This window comes from Myotis yumanensis, unplaced genomic scaffold, assembly GCF_028538775.1.
Source record: "Myotis yumanensis isolate MYYU_CA2020_CCGP unplaced genomic scaffold, mMyoYum1.0.hap1 SCAF_4, whole genome shotgun sequence".
In the NCBI taxonomy this organism is placed as follows: Eukaryota; Metazoa; Chordata; class Mammalia; order Chiroptera; family Vespertilionidae; genus Myotis; species Myotis yumanensis.
In genome coordinates this window covers 39,605,225-39,619,160 of record NW_027223755.1, presented here as the reverse complement: position 1 = coordinate 39,619,160, position 13,936 = coordinate 39,605,225, and the positions used below count along the sequence as shown (strand labels likewise).

General features: G+C 43.6%; 1 protein-coding gene across 1 annotated transcript in view; it reads left to right on the top strand.

The window, feature by feature from the left end:
* ANKRD31 (ankyrin repeat domain 31) overlaps positions 1–13,936 on the top strand; it is a 139,615-nt gene that overhangs the window by 55,965 nt on the left and 69,714 nt on the right. Inside the window, exon 12 of the mRNA XM_070412195.1 lies at positions 8,381–8,523. Coding sequence (XP_070268296.1) covers positions 8,381–8,523 — 143 coding nt within the window. The remainder of the gene's footprint in view (positions 1–8,380; positions 8,524–13,936) is intronic.

Below are 13,936 nucleotides of genomic sequence, written 5' to 3'. Positions count from 1 at the left end.
AACAGAGACCCCCCTGGAGTGTGTAGAAAATCAGAGCCCCCTAGTGTGCACCAGGAGTCAGAGTTCCCCAAGAATCCAGTATCAGAGTCTCTGTTGTTTTGCGCGGCCTCGCCTTGAGAATCAGGGTCCCTGTGTGCCCATGCACCAAGAATTGGAGTCACTGGCTCTTAGTATGAATGCACAGGGAATCAGGGATCCCAGGCGCAGGTGATAAGAAACACAGTCAAGTCACTGGTGCTTGGTGCTGCCTCCTGCCCGGAGAATTGGGGTCCCGGGGCCCGCGCTACGCGGGACCAGTTCCCGGTGTTCGCATGTTAGCTCCCAGGCCAGGGCACCTGTAGCCGGCACTGCGCAGGACCAGTTCCTGGTGTTCTCGCACTTCCAGGCTAAAGTTCCTGTAGCAGCCCTGAGGCCCAGGCAAGGGGTGGGTCTATCAGTTACTATGGCGCTGCCCGAGAGCCTGCGGGGAGGGGGATGGGCTCTGTTACTCATGGATCTGCCGCGGCGATTTCTGGACTCTGTGTCCGTGGGTCTATAGCTGTGGTCACAGGTCTCTGTCCCCAGTGGCTGCAGGGTCCTGGTTTGCGTCTGAGACCAGACTGGGTGGTGCTGAGACCAGGATCCTAGTCTCAAGCAGCTCTGTTTCTCAAGATGGCATGGTCTCTGTGCCCATGCTGGCCGCCCAGGAGTGTTCGCGCAGGGAGAGGGATTCCGCTGTCTAAGACTGCCCGGTTTAGCAGCCCCTTAGAAAACCTGCAGAATCTAACTGTCCCTAGCTCATACACACACACTCCACACACGTCCACACACTCTATCACTCCCTCACGCTCTCACACTCTCTCCTACACATAATATATTTTAAATACAACGACACAGACAGGCCCCAGTTTGTTTGCCTCAGTGAATAGAGCATCGGCCTGTGGACTGAAGGGTCCTGGGTTCGATTCTCAAGGGCACATGCCTGAATTGTGCAGTCTCAATTTCCAGTAGTGGGTGTGCAGGAGGCAGCTGATCAGTGATTCTCATCATTGATGTTTCTATCTCTCCCTCTCTCGATTAAGTCTACCAGACCTGAGGCCCTGAACCTAACTGTCCCCTATACCTGGGCTCCTGAGCATTAAAGAGAAGAAACCAACATGATATGGAAAAATGTTAGTTACATGCAAAAAGTGGTTAGAATAAGATGGAATGTGGAGACATTGTAGAAAATAGGTCTCCCTTTCATCTAGCGCCAATATTCCACCTTTGTGTGCCAATCCACCCAGTAGGATGAGCCTTGTTTCACACAGAGGTACTTCTTGCAATGTGAGCACCAGATGTTGCTCTTCACCTTCTTGCATGGATTGTCTTTGTAAGACACTCTAGGATTTTGCTTGTTGTACCTGGAGTGCTTTTCCATGCACACAGCACAGATATGATTAGACCATGTCCCAGGGGGAATCTCTGGAAAATGATTGCCTGGGGTCATCTGTTGAGGGCAGGGTTCCTTTTGTGGGTGGCGGTGGGCTGATGTCCTGTATCCACCAATAAGTTGCAGGCACAGTTTCTGAATATATCTGGTGAAATAAACTGGCTTTTTTGAAGTGGCTTGCTGCTTTGAAGCATACAAGATATAAGAATTATAACTGGCCCACTTAAAAAATTTTATGAAAAGCCGCCGGGGCCAGCGGTAATGACGATGAGACCAGTGAAGGCAGGTCATCTGGTCATTTTTGTCACAGCCACCCATATATTTATTATAGTCCTTCACCAGCTGTGGCATCTGTATTTCTTGCACACTGCTATCTTTATTTCTTCTGTTTATTACTACATTTTGGGCTGGATCGTGGTAGTTCGAAATAAATGTGATGGGCTTTCTATCCTGCCAAACTAAACATGTTACACTTTCTTGACATAGATAGCGACTGTCACCCCTAGCAAGTTTTTTTACACTTTTCAACAACTTAGGAACCTGCTGGTTCCCACATGGGCAGGGGACCCCCAGATCTCTGCGATCTCCCACTCTGCCCCTGCCCAGGCCTAACACCTGTGGCCCAGGCATTAGACCTGGACAGGGGACCCCCAGCTCCCCGTGATTGCTGGCTCCGCCCTTGCCCATGCCTAAGTAATTAGCCCTGGGCAGGGTTCCCACAATTCCTGTGTGTAATTCTGACAGTGCATATTTAGCAAGGGTTACAGAGTTGTAGAACCATTCCATGACAAGCACATGAGATTTATTTTCCATTGCACATGAGGTCAGGAGATGAACGACTGTATTTCCTACTGCGCCCAAGTCTTTTATAGGCATTGGTGCAGCACCAGTGTAGATTTCTGCAATCAAAATGTAGCCAGTCTCACCTTCACAGAGAAGGAAAGACTTGATGCCCCACTTTGTGGGCTTATCCTTGATATACTGCTTGATGGCCAAGTGGTTTTTTGTCGGGATCATCCCCTCATCTAGGCTCAAATGTTGCTTTGGCAGATACAAGTGGAGAAACTTGGGGAGCAGACTTTCCAAGAAAGGCCTAACTTTATATATTCTGTCTTACCGATATCTGTGTCTTCCTCATCAATTATGTGTAAAAAACTCCAAAGGGCCAAGAATCTGTCTCGAGTCAGAACATTTCAAAATCTGGGAGTAAACCCAACAAAGTCAGAGCCCTCATTTGTCCAATAATCCTGATAGCTGGGCTTTATACATAAGTATTCCATATAGATCCTCAGTCTAAGAAAAGCCTTCATTTCTTCCACTGTGGCATCCTTGAAATTTTTGGCATTGTAGGAGTTGGGCTTTGCTATATGCAATTGGTGGGCCCGGAGTTTGGTTTTCTCTGTCAAATTTTGCCAGAAAGTATCATCCAAAAACAAGGATAAAAAGTCAATTGGTTCACTCTCCTCTGTGATAGATCCAGGAATGTTCACTGGGCCTTTTCCATCCTCAGTGAAATTCAGATCTGTATTTGGTGATATAAAATTCCTTGTCCAACCTTCATCACCACCTAGATCTCCCCCATCAGCTGTTTGAGGGACACGCCCCCCTTCTCTTACTATCGATCTAGCTCTAGATCTATAAGGTTCAAGATTCTCCTCATCACTCAAGTTCTCACTGTCTGTGTCACTTGAACTGGAAACGTATTCTTGATGAAATTTTGACTCCTCAGAGTCTGAATCAACCAAAGTATCGATCACCTGTTGGACTGTGATAAGCCTAGACCTACTTTGCTTTTCTGTTGAAGTGCTTGGTTCATCAGCTGCTCGTTTCATTGTGAATTTTCAGAATTTTTTCACGTCAAACCACACAAAGTCAATTCAAACACATGGGGGCAGACATTTGTAATGGCTAACCATGAGGTTTGACCACGATTGGTTGGTTATTTTTAGTTTGCGATGCATTTTTTTCACGTAGTGGCAAAGTACCGAAAATTAGGTACAGAGGTATAGTGGCAGATTCGGAAATTACCGAAAAATCGGTACAGTGGTCTGGTAGGGTTAAATCAATAAAAATGTATTAAAAAAATAAAATGTATTTCGTGTAGACAGCATACACTTTTGCTATTTTATGTTAGTTAATTTTCACTTAATATAAGTAGTCAGATTTAGGTTACCATTTTGCTAATTGTCCCTTGTGAGCTTCATTTGTTTTTTTGTTTCCTTTTCTGCATTATTTTGTAGTGGATAGTATAGGGATTACAATATGCATCTTTAATATTCCACAGTCTTTTTAGAGTTAATATTGTAATACTTCATATAAAATATATGAACATTGAACATACTTCCCCTATCCTTTGTGTGATAACTGTCACATCCTATCTAATAATAGACAAACAGAGTAATTGACCGTACCTTTGCTACTCCTCCCATTGGCTAATCAGCAGGATATGCAAATTAACCGCCAACAAAGATGGCGGTTAATTTGCATACGTAGGCTCCCAGTGGCTATCAGCTATCAGAGCCTACAATCAGAGCTGAGAGGTCCCCTGCCCAGGCCTGATGCCTCGGTCAGAAGCGTAAGGCCTGGGCATGGGCAGAGCCATGATGGTGGGGAGCAGGGGGAGAGCCAGTGATGGTGGGGAGCAGGAGTGGAGCCCGCGATTGCGGGGAGCTGGGGGTCCCCTGCTCAGGCCTAACGCCTCAGTCAGAGGCGTTAGGCCTGGGCAGGGGCGGAGCAGGGTGGAGCCAGTGATGGCGGGGAGCTGGTGGTCCCCTTCCCAGGCCTAATGCCTCGGTGAGAGGCATTAGGCCTGGGCAGGGGCGGAGCCGGCAATCACAGGGAGCAGGGGCCAAGTTGGTAATCTTGGGGAGCTGGGGATTCCCTACCCAGGCCTAATGCCTCGGCCACAGGTGTTAGGCCTGGACAGGGGTGGAGCGGGAGATCATGGAGAGCTGGGGGTCCCCTGCCCAGAGGCCTTAGGCCTGGGCAGGGGCGGTGCCAGAGATCACAGGTAGCAGGGGCAGAGCCGGCGATGGTGGGGGGCTGTTGGTCCCCTGCCCAGGCCTAATGCCTCTGGCCAAGGTGTTAGGCCTGGGCAGGGGAGGAGCCTGCGATTGCAGGGAACAGGGGGTCCCCTGCCCATGGCATTAGTCCTGGGCAAGGGCGGAGCCAGCAATCACGGGGAGCTGGGGGTCCCCTGTCCAGGTCTAATGCCTGAGCCACAGGTGTTAGGCCTGGGCAGGGGCAGAGTGGGAGATTGCAGAGATCTGGGGGTCCCCTGCCCATGCCTAAGGCCTTGGCCAGAGGTGTTAGGCCTGTGCAGGGGCGGAGCCAGCGATTGCAGGGAGCAGGGAGGGAGTTGGCGATGGTGGGGAGCAGGGGCAGAGCCAGCGATCATGGGGAGCAGGGGCTGAGCCTACGATTGAGGGAGCTGGAGGTTCCCTGCCCAGGGCTAATTACTCGGCCAGAGGTGTTAGGCCTGGGCAGGGGCCAAGCCGGCAATTGGTGTGAACTACAGAGGAAACACCTTTTCTGACTGCTCATTGGCTAAGCTCCCTGTATGCCACTGGTAATATTCTTAGTAACTTGGGTAATAAGAATCCAAATAGGTGATCTAGGGTTTTTTACCACACTCCTGGAGAAAAAAAGGAAGGTCTGCTGCTGGAGGGTTAAGAACTGTCATATCCTGTCCTAGCTGGTTTTGCTCAGTGGATAATGCCTCGGCCTGCCCACTGCTGGGTTTGGGTTCAATTCTGACTAAGGGCATGTACCTAGGTTGCAGGCTCCTCCCTGGCCTGGGCCCAGGTCAGGGCTCATGCAGGAGGCAACCAATCAAAGTGTTCCTCTCACTTAGATGTTTCTCTCTGTCTTTCCCTTTCTCTTCCACATTCTCTAAAAATCAATGGAAACATATCCTCAGGTGAGGATAAAAAAAAAAAAAAGAAAGAAATGTCATATCCTATGGAAGACACTTCTTGAAAATGCCTAAAGAAAGTTGTCATTTTTTCATGGTAAAGGGACTGGAGTCGGTGTTGATGAAAACACCTTGGTGGCTGCGGTGACTGGCAGTGGCTGCAACAGCGAGGTGATGGGGCTGATGCCTTCCCCTGATCAGCCCGGTCACCTCCCACAAAGGGAGGCCAGACTGTGGCTTAGGTCCTATCCCCAAGGGGAGCAGGGAGCAGGGAGTAGGACCTTCCCTGAGGGCTCCCAGTATGTGATAGGGGGCAAGCTGGGCTGAGGGACCCATCCCCTCGAGTGCACAAATGTTTGTGCACTGGGCCTCTAGTCTATAGATATAAAAGGCTAATATGCTAAGTGTCTGATTGTCCAACTGGTCACTATGATGTGCACTGACCACCAGGGGGCAGACACTCAATGCAGGAGTTACCATGACACGCACTGGCCATTTACAAAGAAATGGCACCACAGACCTGGCACCCACAAAGCAACACTCGGCTTCCCCAAAGTGGGACACAGGCCCTGCCACCACCCCAGAGCGACAGCCCATGAAATCACAGCTGATGCTGCTGAGACCCCATGGTGCAAAATGCAGCCCACAACCCAGCCCAGCTTGGAAACGGTGGCTGTGGGCACCGGGTAATGACCTACGTAGCAATGCCTGGCTTCCTCTTCCTACCAACTAGCCTCCTTGAAGTTTCTTTAGCCCAGGAACACGACTTGCTTTATAGCCAGGTGGAAATATTTCACACTTTAACCAAATGTCTATGAAGTGTTTTCCCGTGCCTCATCTCATTTGATCCTCACAGAAGTCCTGGAGTAGGTAGATAGGAGACTCAGTGGAATCCTATTTTCTTTTCATTAGCCAGAAAACGGAGATTTAGAAAGCTTAGCAATTTGACCCGACTGAAAAGAAGAAATGGTGGACATTGAAAATGACTTCAGGTTTCACTGTGCAGAATATAGTCAAACACTGCTGCAGTTAAATATTTTACCCTTGGTTCTCCCTGTGTGATCTACAATAATAATCTGCTTCGTGTTGATATTTACTGCTGTGTTGCTGACAATTACCTGAAACAGAAGTTGGAGTGCCTCATTGGGCTGGAAAAAGTTTAGCTAAATCAGAAAGCAAGTCTAATTAAGCAAGTTTAGCCTATATAACAAAAGCCTAATATGCTAAGGATGTCTGACTGAGAGTGGGGAACGGGCCTAAGCCATCAGTTGGACACCCTCCAAGGGCTCCTGGACTGTGAAAGGGCGCTGGCCAGGCTGAGGAACCCTCCCTCCCCAGTGCACGAATTTCATGCACCGGGACTCTAGTAATGTTATAATTATAGACCAATATTACTTATTAATTGCTTTAAATAGCCATGTACATTGTTAAGGAAATTTATAGGAAAAAAACCTCTATTAACTATATGTTTTCCATTTTTGGTGTCCTTTATTTTTTACTCTAGGCTTTCTATTTAAGAGAAATTCCTCCTATAACTGGGGTGATTTTGGCTCTTGGGACATTTGGCAGTTTCTGGAAACATTTTTAGTTATTACAGCTGGGAAGGGGTTGGGTGCTACTGGCCTTTGGTAGAATGCTCAGAACGATAAAGAATTATCCAACCCAAAATGTTAGTGTCAAAACTAAGAAACCCTCGTTTATGGAGAAGGTTCTAAAACCCTCGTTTATGGAGAAGGTTCTAAAAAGAGTGAAATACACTTTGAAAAAAATTATATTTTATTTATTATTATTATTTTTGAAATCCTCACCTAAGGATATTCTTTCCATTGACATTGATTTCCAGAGAGAGTAGAAGGGGGGAGGAGGGAAGAGAGAGAGAGCGAGAGAGAGAGAGAGAGAGAGAGAGAGAAACATCGTGAGAGACATATCAATTGGTTGCCTCCCGCATGCACCCCTACAGGGGCTGGGGAACCTCCAACCAAGGTATGAGGTATGTGTCCTTGACCGGGAGTCCCAACTTGAGACCCTTTGATCTATGGGCTGATGTTCTAACCCCTAAGCAACCAGCCAGAGCTGAAATACATCTTTAACATGCAACTTTTAGATTTTCTTACATCAATCATATGGAATTTAATAAATCTCTATAACCTATACCATTGTCTCTGGCTAACAGAGAAAAAGAACATTCATCTGGATGAATGGTTTTCTTGGAGTAGTTTGTGGATTGTTAATTGAACTACCTTGAATAGCTTTTTGCAAATAAGGAGAAAAGAAACATATAATTTTAAACTGGCTCTATGTAGTCCTGCCAGTTGGGTTACTTTAATGGAAGTACCTTGAGCTAGAAATAAAGCTTTTCTCCCCTCTTTTTTGCAGAAAAGTAGCCTGCAGCCAACATTTTTTTTCTGAGCTAATAATGACACCCCACCCTCCTTACAGCCTGTTTATTTGAAGAAGGCAGGAGTAGTTTTAAATACTTTACTTCTTTTATATTTTTCTGCAACAAAGTTGGGGTAGAAATTTGATTTGTCCCTCAGATTTTTTGAATTCACCAAATAATACAGGTTATTTTCATGGTGAGATTATCTTATCTCGTACAATAAAAATATTTTTTAAAGAAACAGCTTATGCCGAAACCGGTTTGGCTCAGTGGATAGAGCGTCGGCCTGCGGACTGAAAGGTCCCGGGTTCGATTCCGGTCAAGGGCATGTACCTGGGTTGTGGGCACATCCCCAGTGGGGGATGTGCAGGAGGCAGCTGATCGATGTCTCTCTCATCGATGTTTCTAACTCTCTATCTCTCTCCCTTCCTCTCTGTAAAAAGTCAATAAAAATAAAAATAAAAAATTATTTAAAAAAAAAAAAAAAAAAAAAAAGAAACAGCTTAGAAAAAAGGAGACATATGTAATACTCTTTGTAATACTTTAAGCAAGAAAACAATAAAAAAAAGAAACAGCTTAGAATTTGAGTTTTTATTTTAAGGCTAAGCACAAAGCATTATTAAGATGTATTAAGATGCCAAATATAAACAAGTACCATTTTCTTTTTGTATAATAGGTTGGACAGCACTTCATGAAGCTAGTGCAAGGGGATTTTATGAGACAGCAAGTGAACTAGTAAAAGGTGGAGCAGATGTAAATGTCAAAGGAAAAGACCAAATCACTCCCCTACATGATGCTGTGATGAGTGGACATTATAAGGTACTGTGATGCTTGTGTTTGTGGAGCAAATGCTACATTCTGCAAATCTTAAAAAACTCTGGCACCAAGCAGTAGGAAAATAGGAATTATTTTAGATCATTCTGCTAATCAGTATTCAAAATTATTCTAAAGTTTTACTGTGTATAGATTTATTGTCCCTAATATGGTAGGTGACATTTTACATGTAACTTAAAAAAATTTTTTTTTATTGATTTCAGAGAAGAAGGGAGAAGGAAAGAGAGATGGAAACATCAATAATGAGAGAGAATCATTGATTGGCTGCTTCCTACACGCCCCATACTGGGAATCCAGCCCGAAACCCAGGCATGTGGCTTTGGGAATCGAACTGTGACCTCCTGGTTCATAGGTCAAAGCTCAACCACTAAGCCATGTCGGCTGGGCTATGTGTAATTCTGAATAACTTTAGAACATTTTTGGTTTATATATAATATTTTTTTAAACTTGTACTTCTTTTAGACTCTTTTAAAAAAATATATTTTTATTGATTTAAGAGAGGAAGGGACAGGGAGAGAGAGAGATAGACACATCAGTGATGAGAGAGAATCATTGATTGGCTGCCTCCTGCATGCCCCCCACTGGGGATCGAGCCTGTAACCCGGGCATGTGTCTTTAGGAATTGAACCATGACCTCCTGGTTCATAAGTCAATGCTCAACCACTAAGCCATGCCAGCTGGGCATTTTTAGACTCATTTTGTATGGTGCTTTATAAGCTTCAAGAGAATGTTTCCTTCTATAAAGTGTTACATGATGATGTCCAGTCCTGATAGGAGGCATATCGTTTTATGGAGTCTAGTATCAGTTTCAGAGTTGGCATAAGACATGAGAACCTCCATAGGTTTAGTGATCAGGCAATACACGCCAGCATAAGTGTACCTTGGTTAAATATCAAAATATTGTAATTCCATATGAGTTGATTAAAAGTAACTGTAATAATGGATAATATTAATAAAGATTATGATTTCTAGCACACATAGTTTATTTCAGAAATTGAATATGCTGTGAGCTTTCTTGACTTTTGTTGTTGTTGTTCAGGCACTGCATTACAGGGCTGAGGCACTTACTGAAAATATCTTGTTATTTATTTCAGTATTGAAATTCCCCCTGGCTTCAAAACTCCTAGGATAGGAAAGAGGGCTAACAACGGGGCTCAGAAAGATCTGTTCTGTATACCTTCAGAAGAAATGCCTAACAGAGCTGTGGAAGGCTGCTGGGAGCTATGGTCATAGATAGATAGGCCTATTTCTTCCAGTGTGAAACAGTGCTTTAGGTAGTTTTGCTTTTTTGGATAATGTATCACCTGCTAGTAAGTGATCATTTCTGAACATTGTGTAGAGGGCTGGGAGGAAAGAATTCTGCCTGGGACCTAATTTAATGGCTAGCAGAATACAGGTTTAGACAGGTAATGGTATGCACCCTCTCTCTGCCCTTTACCCCCTCTTCACAGCTGACCTCCAGCAGTGAAAACTTAATGCCAAAGCACTTCTTTCTTCTCCTCTAGCCAAGGCTGACATTTTCTGGTGAGGAATCTTTTCTCCTTTCGGGCAATGTGAGCTCTTTTCTTTCACAGTTCTTCCTTTGCTGTACCTGGTGATGAGTCTTCAGTTAATTTCCACATCACAAGCTAGAATTAGCTATCTCCCGCTAGCCTTTGCAGATATGTAACCTTCTCTTGTTCCCTCAGTGAAGTAGAAGGGACCAAAGACACAAGCTCACTACTTACCACTTTCCCTTTTGCCAACTCCTGTGTTCCATGACTCGTGTGTTCCTGGCACCATGTCATATCCTGATTGATGGCCAGATAAAAGAGAATGACAAGGAGTACAAATCTAGAGAAGGGTCATGAGAATTAAAAGCTAAAACCTAATAGGGTGGGGTGAAGTCACAGTCTGTCTGCTTTTTACCCTCCCCTTCAGTTTATCTGGGGTAAGCCAACAAGTTTCTTCACCCAGTCTCTCTTGGGTGAAGTATAAAACTCCAGCTTTGTTCTGGACTGACTTAAGAACCAAAGCCTTGAGAATCAAAGTGGGACAGGAAATTGTGTTGGAGGGTAGAGTAGGAATTGTGAGAGCATAAGATGAGGATCTAGGCTTACCTCGGGGAATCTCATAGGTGAGGCAAAGATGATTCGAAAAAAAATGGCACAGGCTCTAGGTATTGGATTGCTCATATATTTTAGATGTGACAGGACTAAAGATGTCAGATAGAGGATCCCTGGGAACCTGATTCTGGACCCAGAAGCTGGAGAGGGTGAGCTTCTTAAACATTCCAGAGTTGAAGAAACTTGAATGTATTGTCCCACAGGCATTGACTATATGTTGGAAAGATACTAAAAAAATATAGGAGATACTAGAAGATAATATTTTTAAAAAGTGAAAAAGCCATCAACACCTATTGTATGATTTAAAAAAATATCTATAATAGACCAACTGTATAGATACAGAAAGAAGATTAGGAATGGGAGGTAGACGGTGGGGAAAAGTGAATTGATAGATCATGGTTAAAGGCTTCTTTTAAGGGGAATGAAAATGTTCCAAAATAAGGTTATGGTTATGTTTACACAACCCTCTTAACATACTTAAAACATTGATTGTATTCTTTTTTTAAAAATAGATTTTTATTGAGTTCAGAGAGGAAGAGGGAGAGAAAGAGAGAAAAAAACATCAATGATGAGAGAGAATCATTGATCAGCTGCCTCTGGCATGCCCCCCACTGGGATCGAACCTGCAACCTGGGCATGTGCCCTTGACTGGAATCGAACCCAGGACCCCTCAGTCCCCAGGCAGATGCTCTGTCCATTGAGCCAAACCAGCCAGGGCTGATTGTATTCTTTACATGAATTGAGTGTCATGTGAATTCTATATCAATAAAATACATTCAAAAATACATTTTTTAAATGAGGAAAAGGTAAAATTTGAGAATTACAGATCAGTTCACTGTGGTTCCTTAGAAAAATCTGGAACAAATCATTTAACAGATGGTAGGAGACATTTAGACAAGAAGATAGTGGTCTTTGAAAATCTTAGGCATCACTAAGAACAAGTTATATCAGATAAACCTTGATTCTTCTTTCATTAGGCTTACTTTGTTAGTCGGTAAAAGAAATGGCATGGCGAGTGGATGTAAGCTGTCATGATTTTAACAAAGCTTTTATTTCATAAAGTGTCCTGAGGTATATGTGTGTATGAGATTGGTTGACAGTGGTATTGGGATTCACATATATTGAAAAGATATTCCTTACACATGATGATTATTCATTCCATGTGTGTCTGGAGTGAGCTCTCTTACAAAATTTAATGATCTATTCTATTACATTATGAAGTTTAAACCACTTCTTACAGACTATGGAGCAGATACAGAATCTCTGTAAATCACACAAAGACATTAGTAACTCCTTGATAAAACTGCACTAATAGTTTTCTCTATTAATCATTAAAAAATCAAGCATGTATTACAGTTTGGCATTTGAAATATTTCTGTCTATTATAAAGATGCTCAGATTGAGAAATACCTTTGGACATTTGAAAAGAAACAAAACTTGAAATATGTTTTTTATTTTAAATCATTTAGAAGACATCAGTTACCAAACAACTAAAAATACATAATAGCAGATAAGTTGAAATTTATTAAAACCATTGTTTTCTATAAGCCTGACCTTAATGCAAATTAATCCAGGGTGGGTTTTTGGGTTCTTTTTTTTTTCCAGATGGAAAAGTATTTGCAAATTTTCAAGATGATTAGCCAGAATAAGAGTACATTCTGTGAACATTATTAATAAAGTTCTGTTGTATGCAAAAAAAGGCTCCAACTGTACAAAAATTAAATGTTAAGGCATCTTTTACTCCCATCTTGGTGTGCAGTGAAGAGAAATGTTTTAAATAGGAATCAGCACTTCTATTCAGATGCTTTCTAATGTATTTGGCAGATTTGTTTTATATTCTCCTATTCTACATACCGTGGAAAGCTTTCATGATCAAACATTGTGACCCAAGCCAAGAGAAAATTATAAACAAGTATTCATTTATTAAAGAGAAGCAGTTCACCAATGGAAATTTAAAAGAAACTACAAATAATATTATGTGTAAAGCTCAAATACTAGTATTTAAATTTCTCTGAAGCAATTTGTGCCTCAGTAATTAAGAGAAAGAAGAGATGAACACTTTATTAAGACAAGAAGCCACCTAATATGGATTATGCTGTGGAATAATTGTCCACTCAGTATTCTATCCCACTGGGACAGTTTTTTTAAAAAGGTTTTCATACTTCTTTAAAAAATTATCACATCCACTAGAATAAGATGGTATAAATTAACATTAGTTACTCATTATCCTCCATATTTGTCCATTGACAAAGCTGAAAAGGCTTCCAAAGTATACTAAACAGTAACATTTTCACCTTTTATTACGGCAAGTTTGTGAAAATAATTTAATACAACCAAGTCTCTTCATGAATTTTCAGGTTAAAACATCTTTACGTAAGAGGCCAGGGGATTGTCAAGGGCGGGGAAAAAAAGGACACATATGTAATACCCTTTGTAATACTTTAAGCAATAAAAAAAAAAAAATATATATATATATATATATATATATATATACACACACACACACACACACACACACACACCTACACTAATAAAAGAGAAACATGGTAATTGGCGTACGACCGCTACCCTTTTCATTGGCTAATCAGTGAGTATATGCAAATTAACTGTCAGCCTAGATGGCGGCCGGCAGCCAGGCAGCTGGAAGCAAACATGAGGCTTGCTTGCTGCAGTGAAGGAGGACTCCAACATTCCCCGCTGCTGGTCTCTGAGCTGGCGGTTTGAAACTTTGTAACAAATATAGAAGCTAAACAAAACTCCAGGATCTCAGAGCTGGAGTTATACATTGTTTCGATTATAGAATGAAAACAAACCAGCGGAAGCCTCAGAGCTAGAGCCAGAGTTAAAGCTGGCCCAGAATAAAATTAAAAAAAGAGAAAAAAAAGGAGCGGTTGGGAGCATCAGTTAACAACCGCCAGCCTGAAAGCAGCCCTCAGCCCCTCACCCAGACTGGCCAGGCACCCCAGTGGGGACCCCCACCCTGAAGGGTGTGTGACCAGCTGCAAACAGCCATCATCCCCTCATCCAGGCTGGCCAGGCACCCCAGTGGGGACCCCACCCTGATCCAGGACACCCTTCAGGGCAAACCAGCCGGCCCCCAGGCCTCTATCCTATATAGTAAAAGGGTAATATGCCTCCCAGCACCGGGATCAGTGGAGCCGCGAGGCCTCCTGGCACCAGATCAGCGTGACAGGGGGCAGCGCCCAAACCCCCTGATCACCCTGCGAGACTGTGTGTGACAGGGTGCGGCGCCCCAACCCCCCCCCCCCCACAAGCCCTGCTCTGTGTGTGAC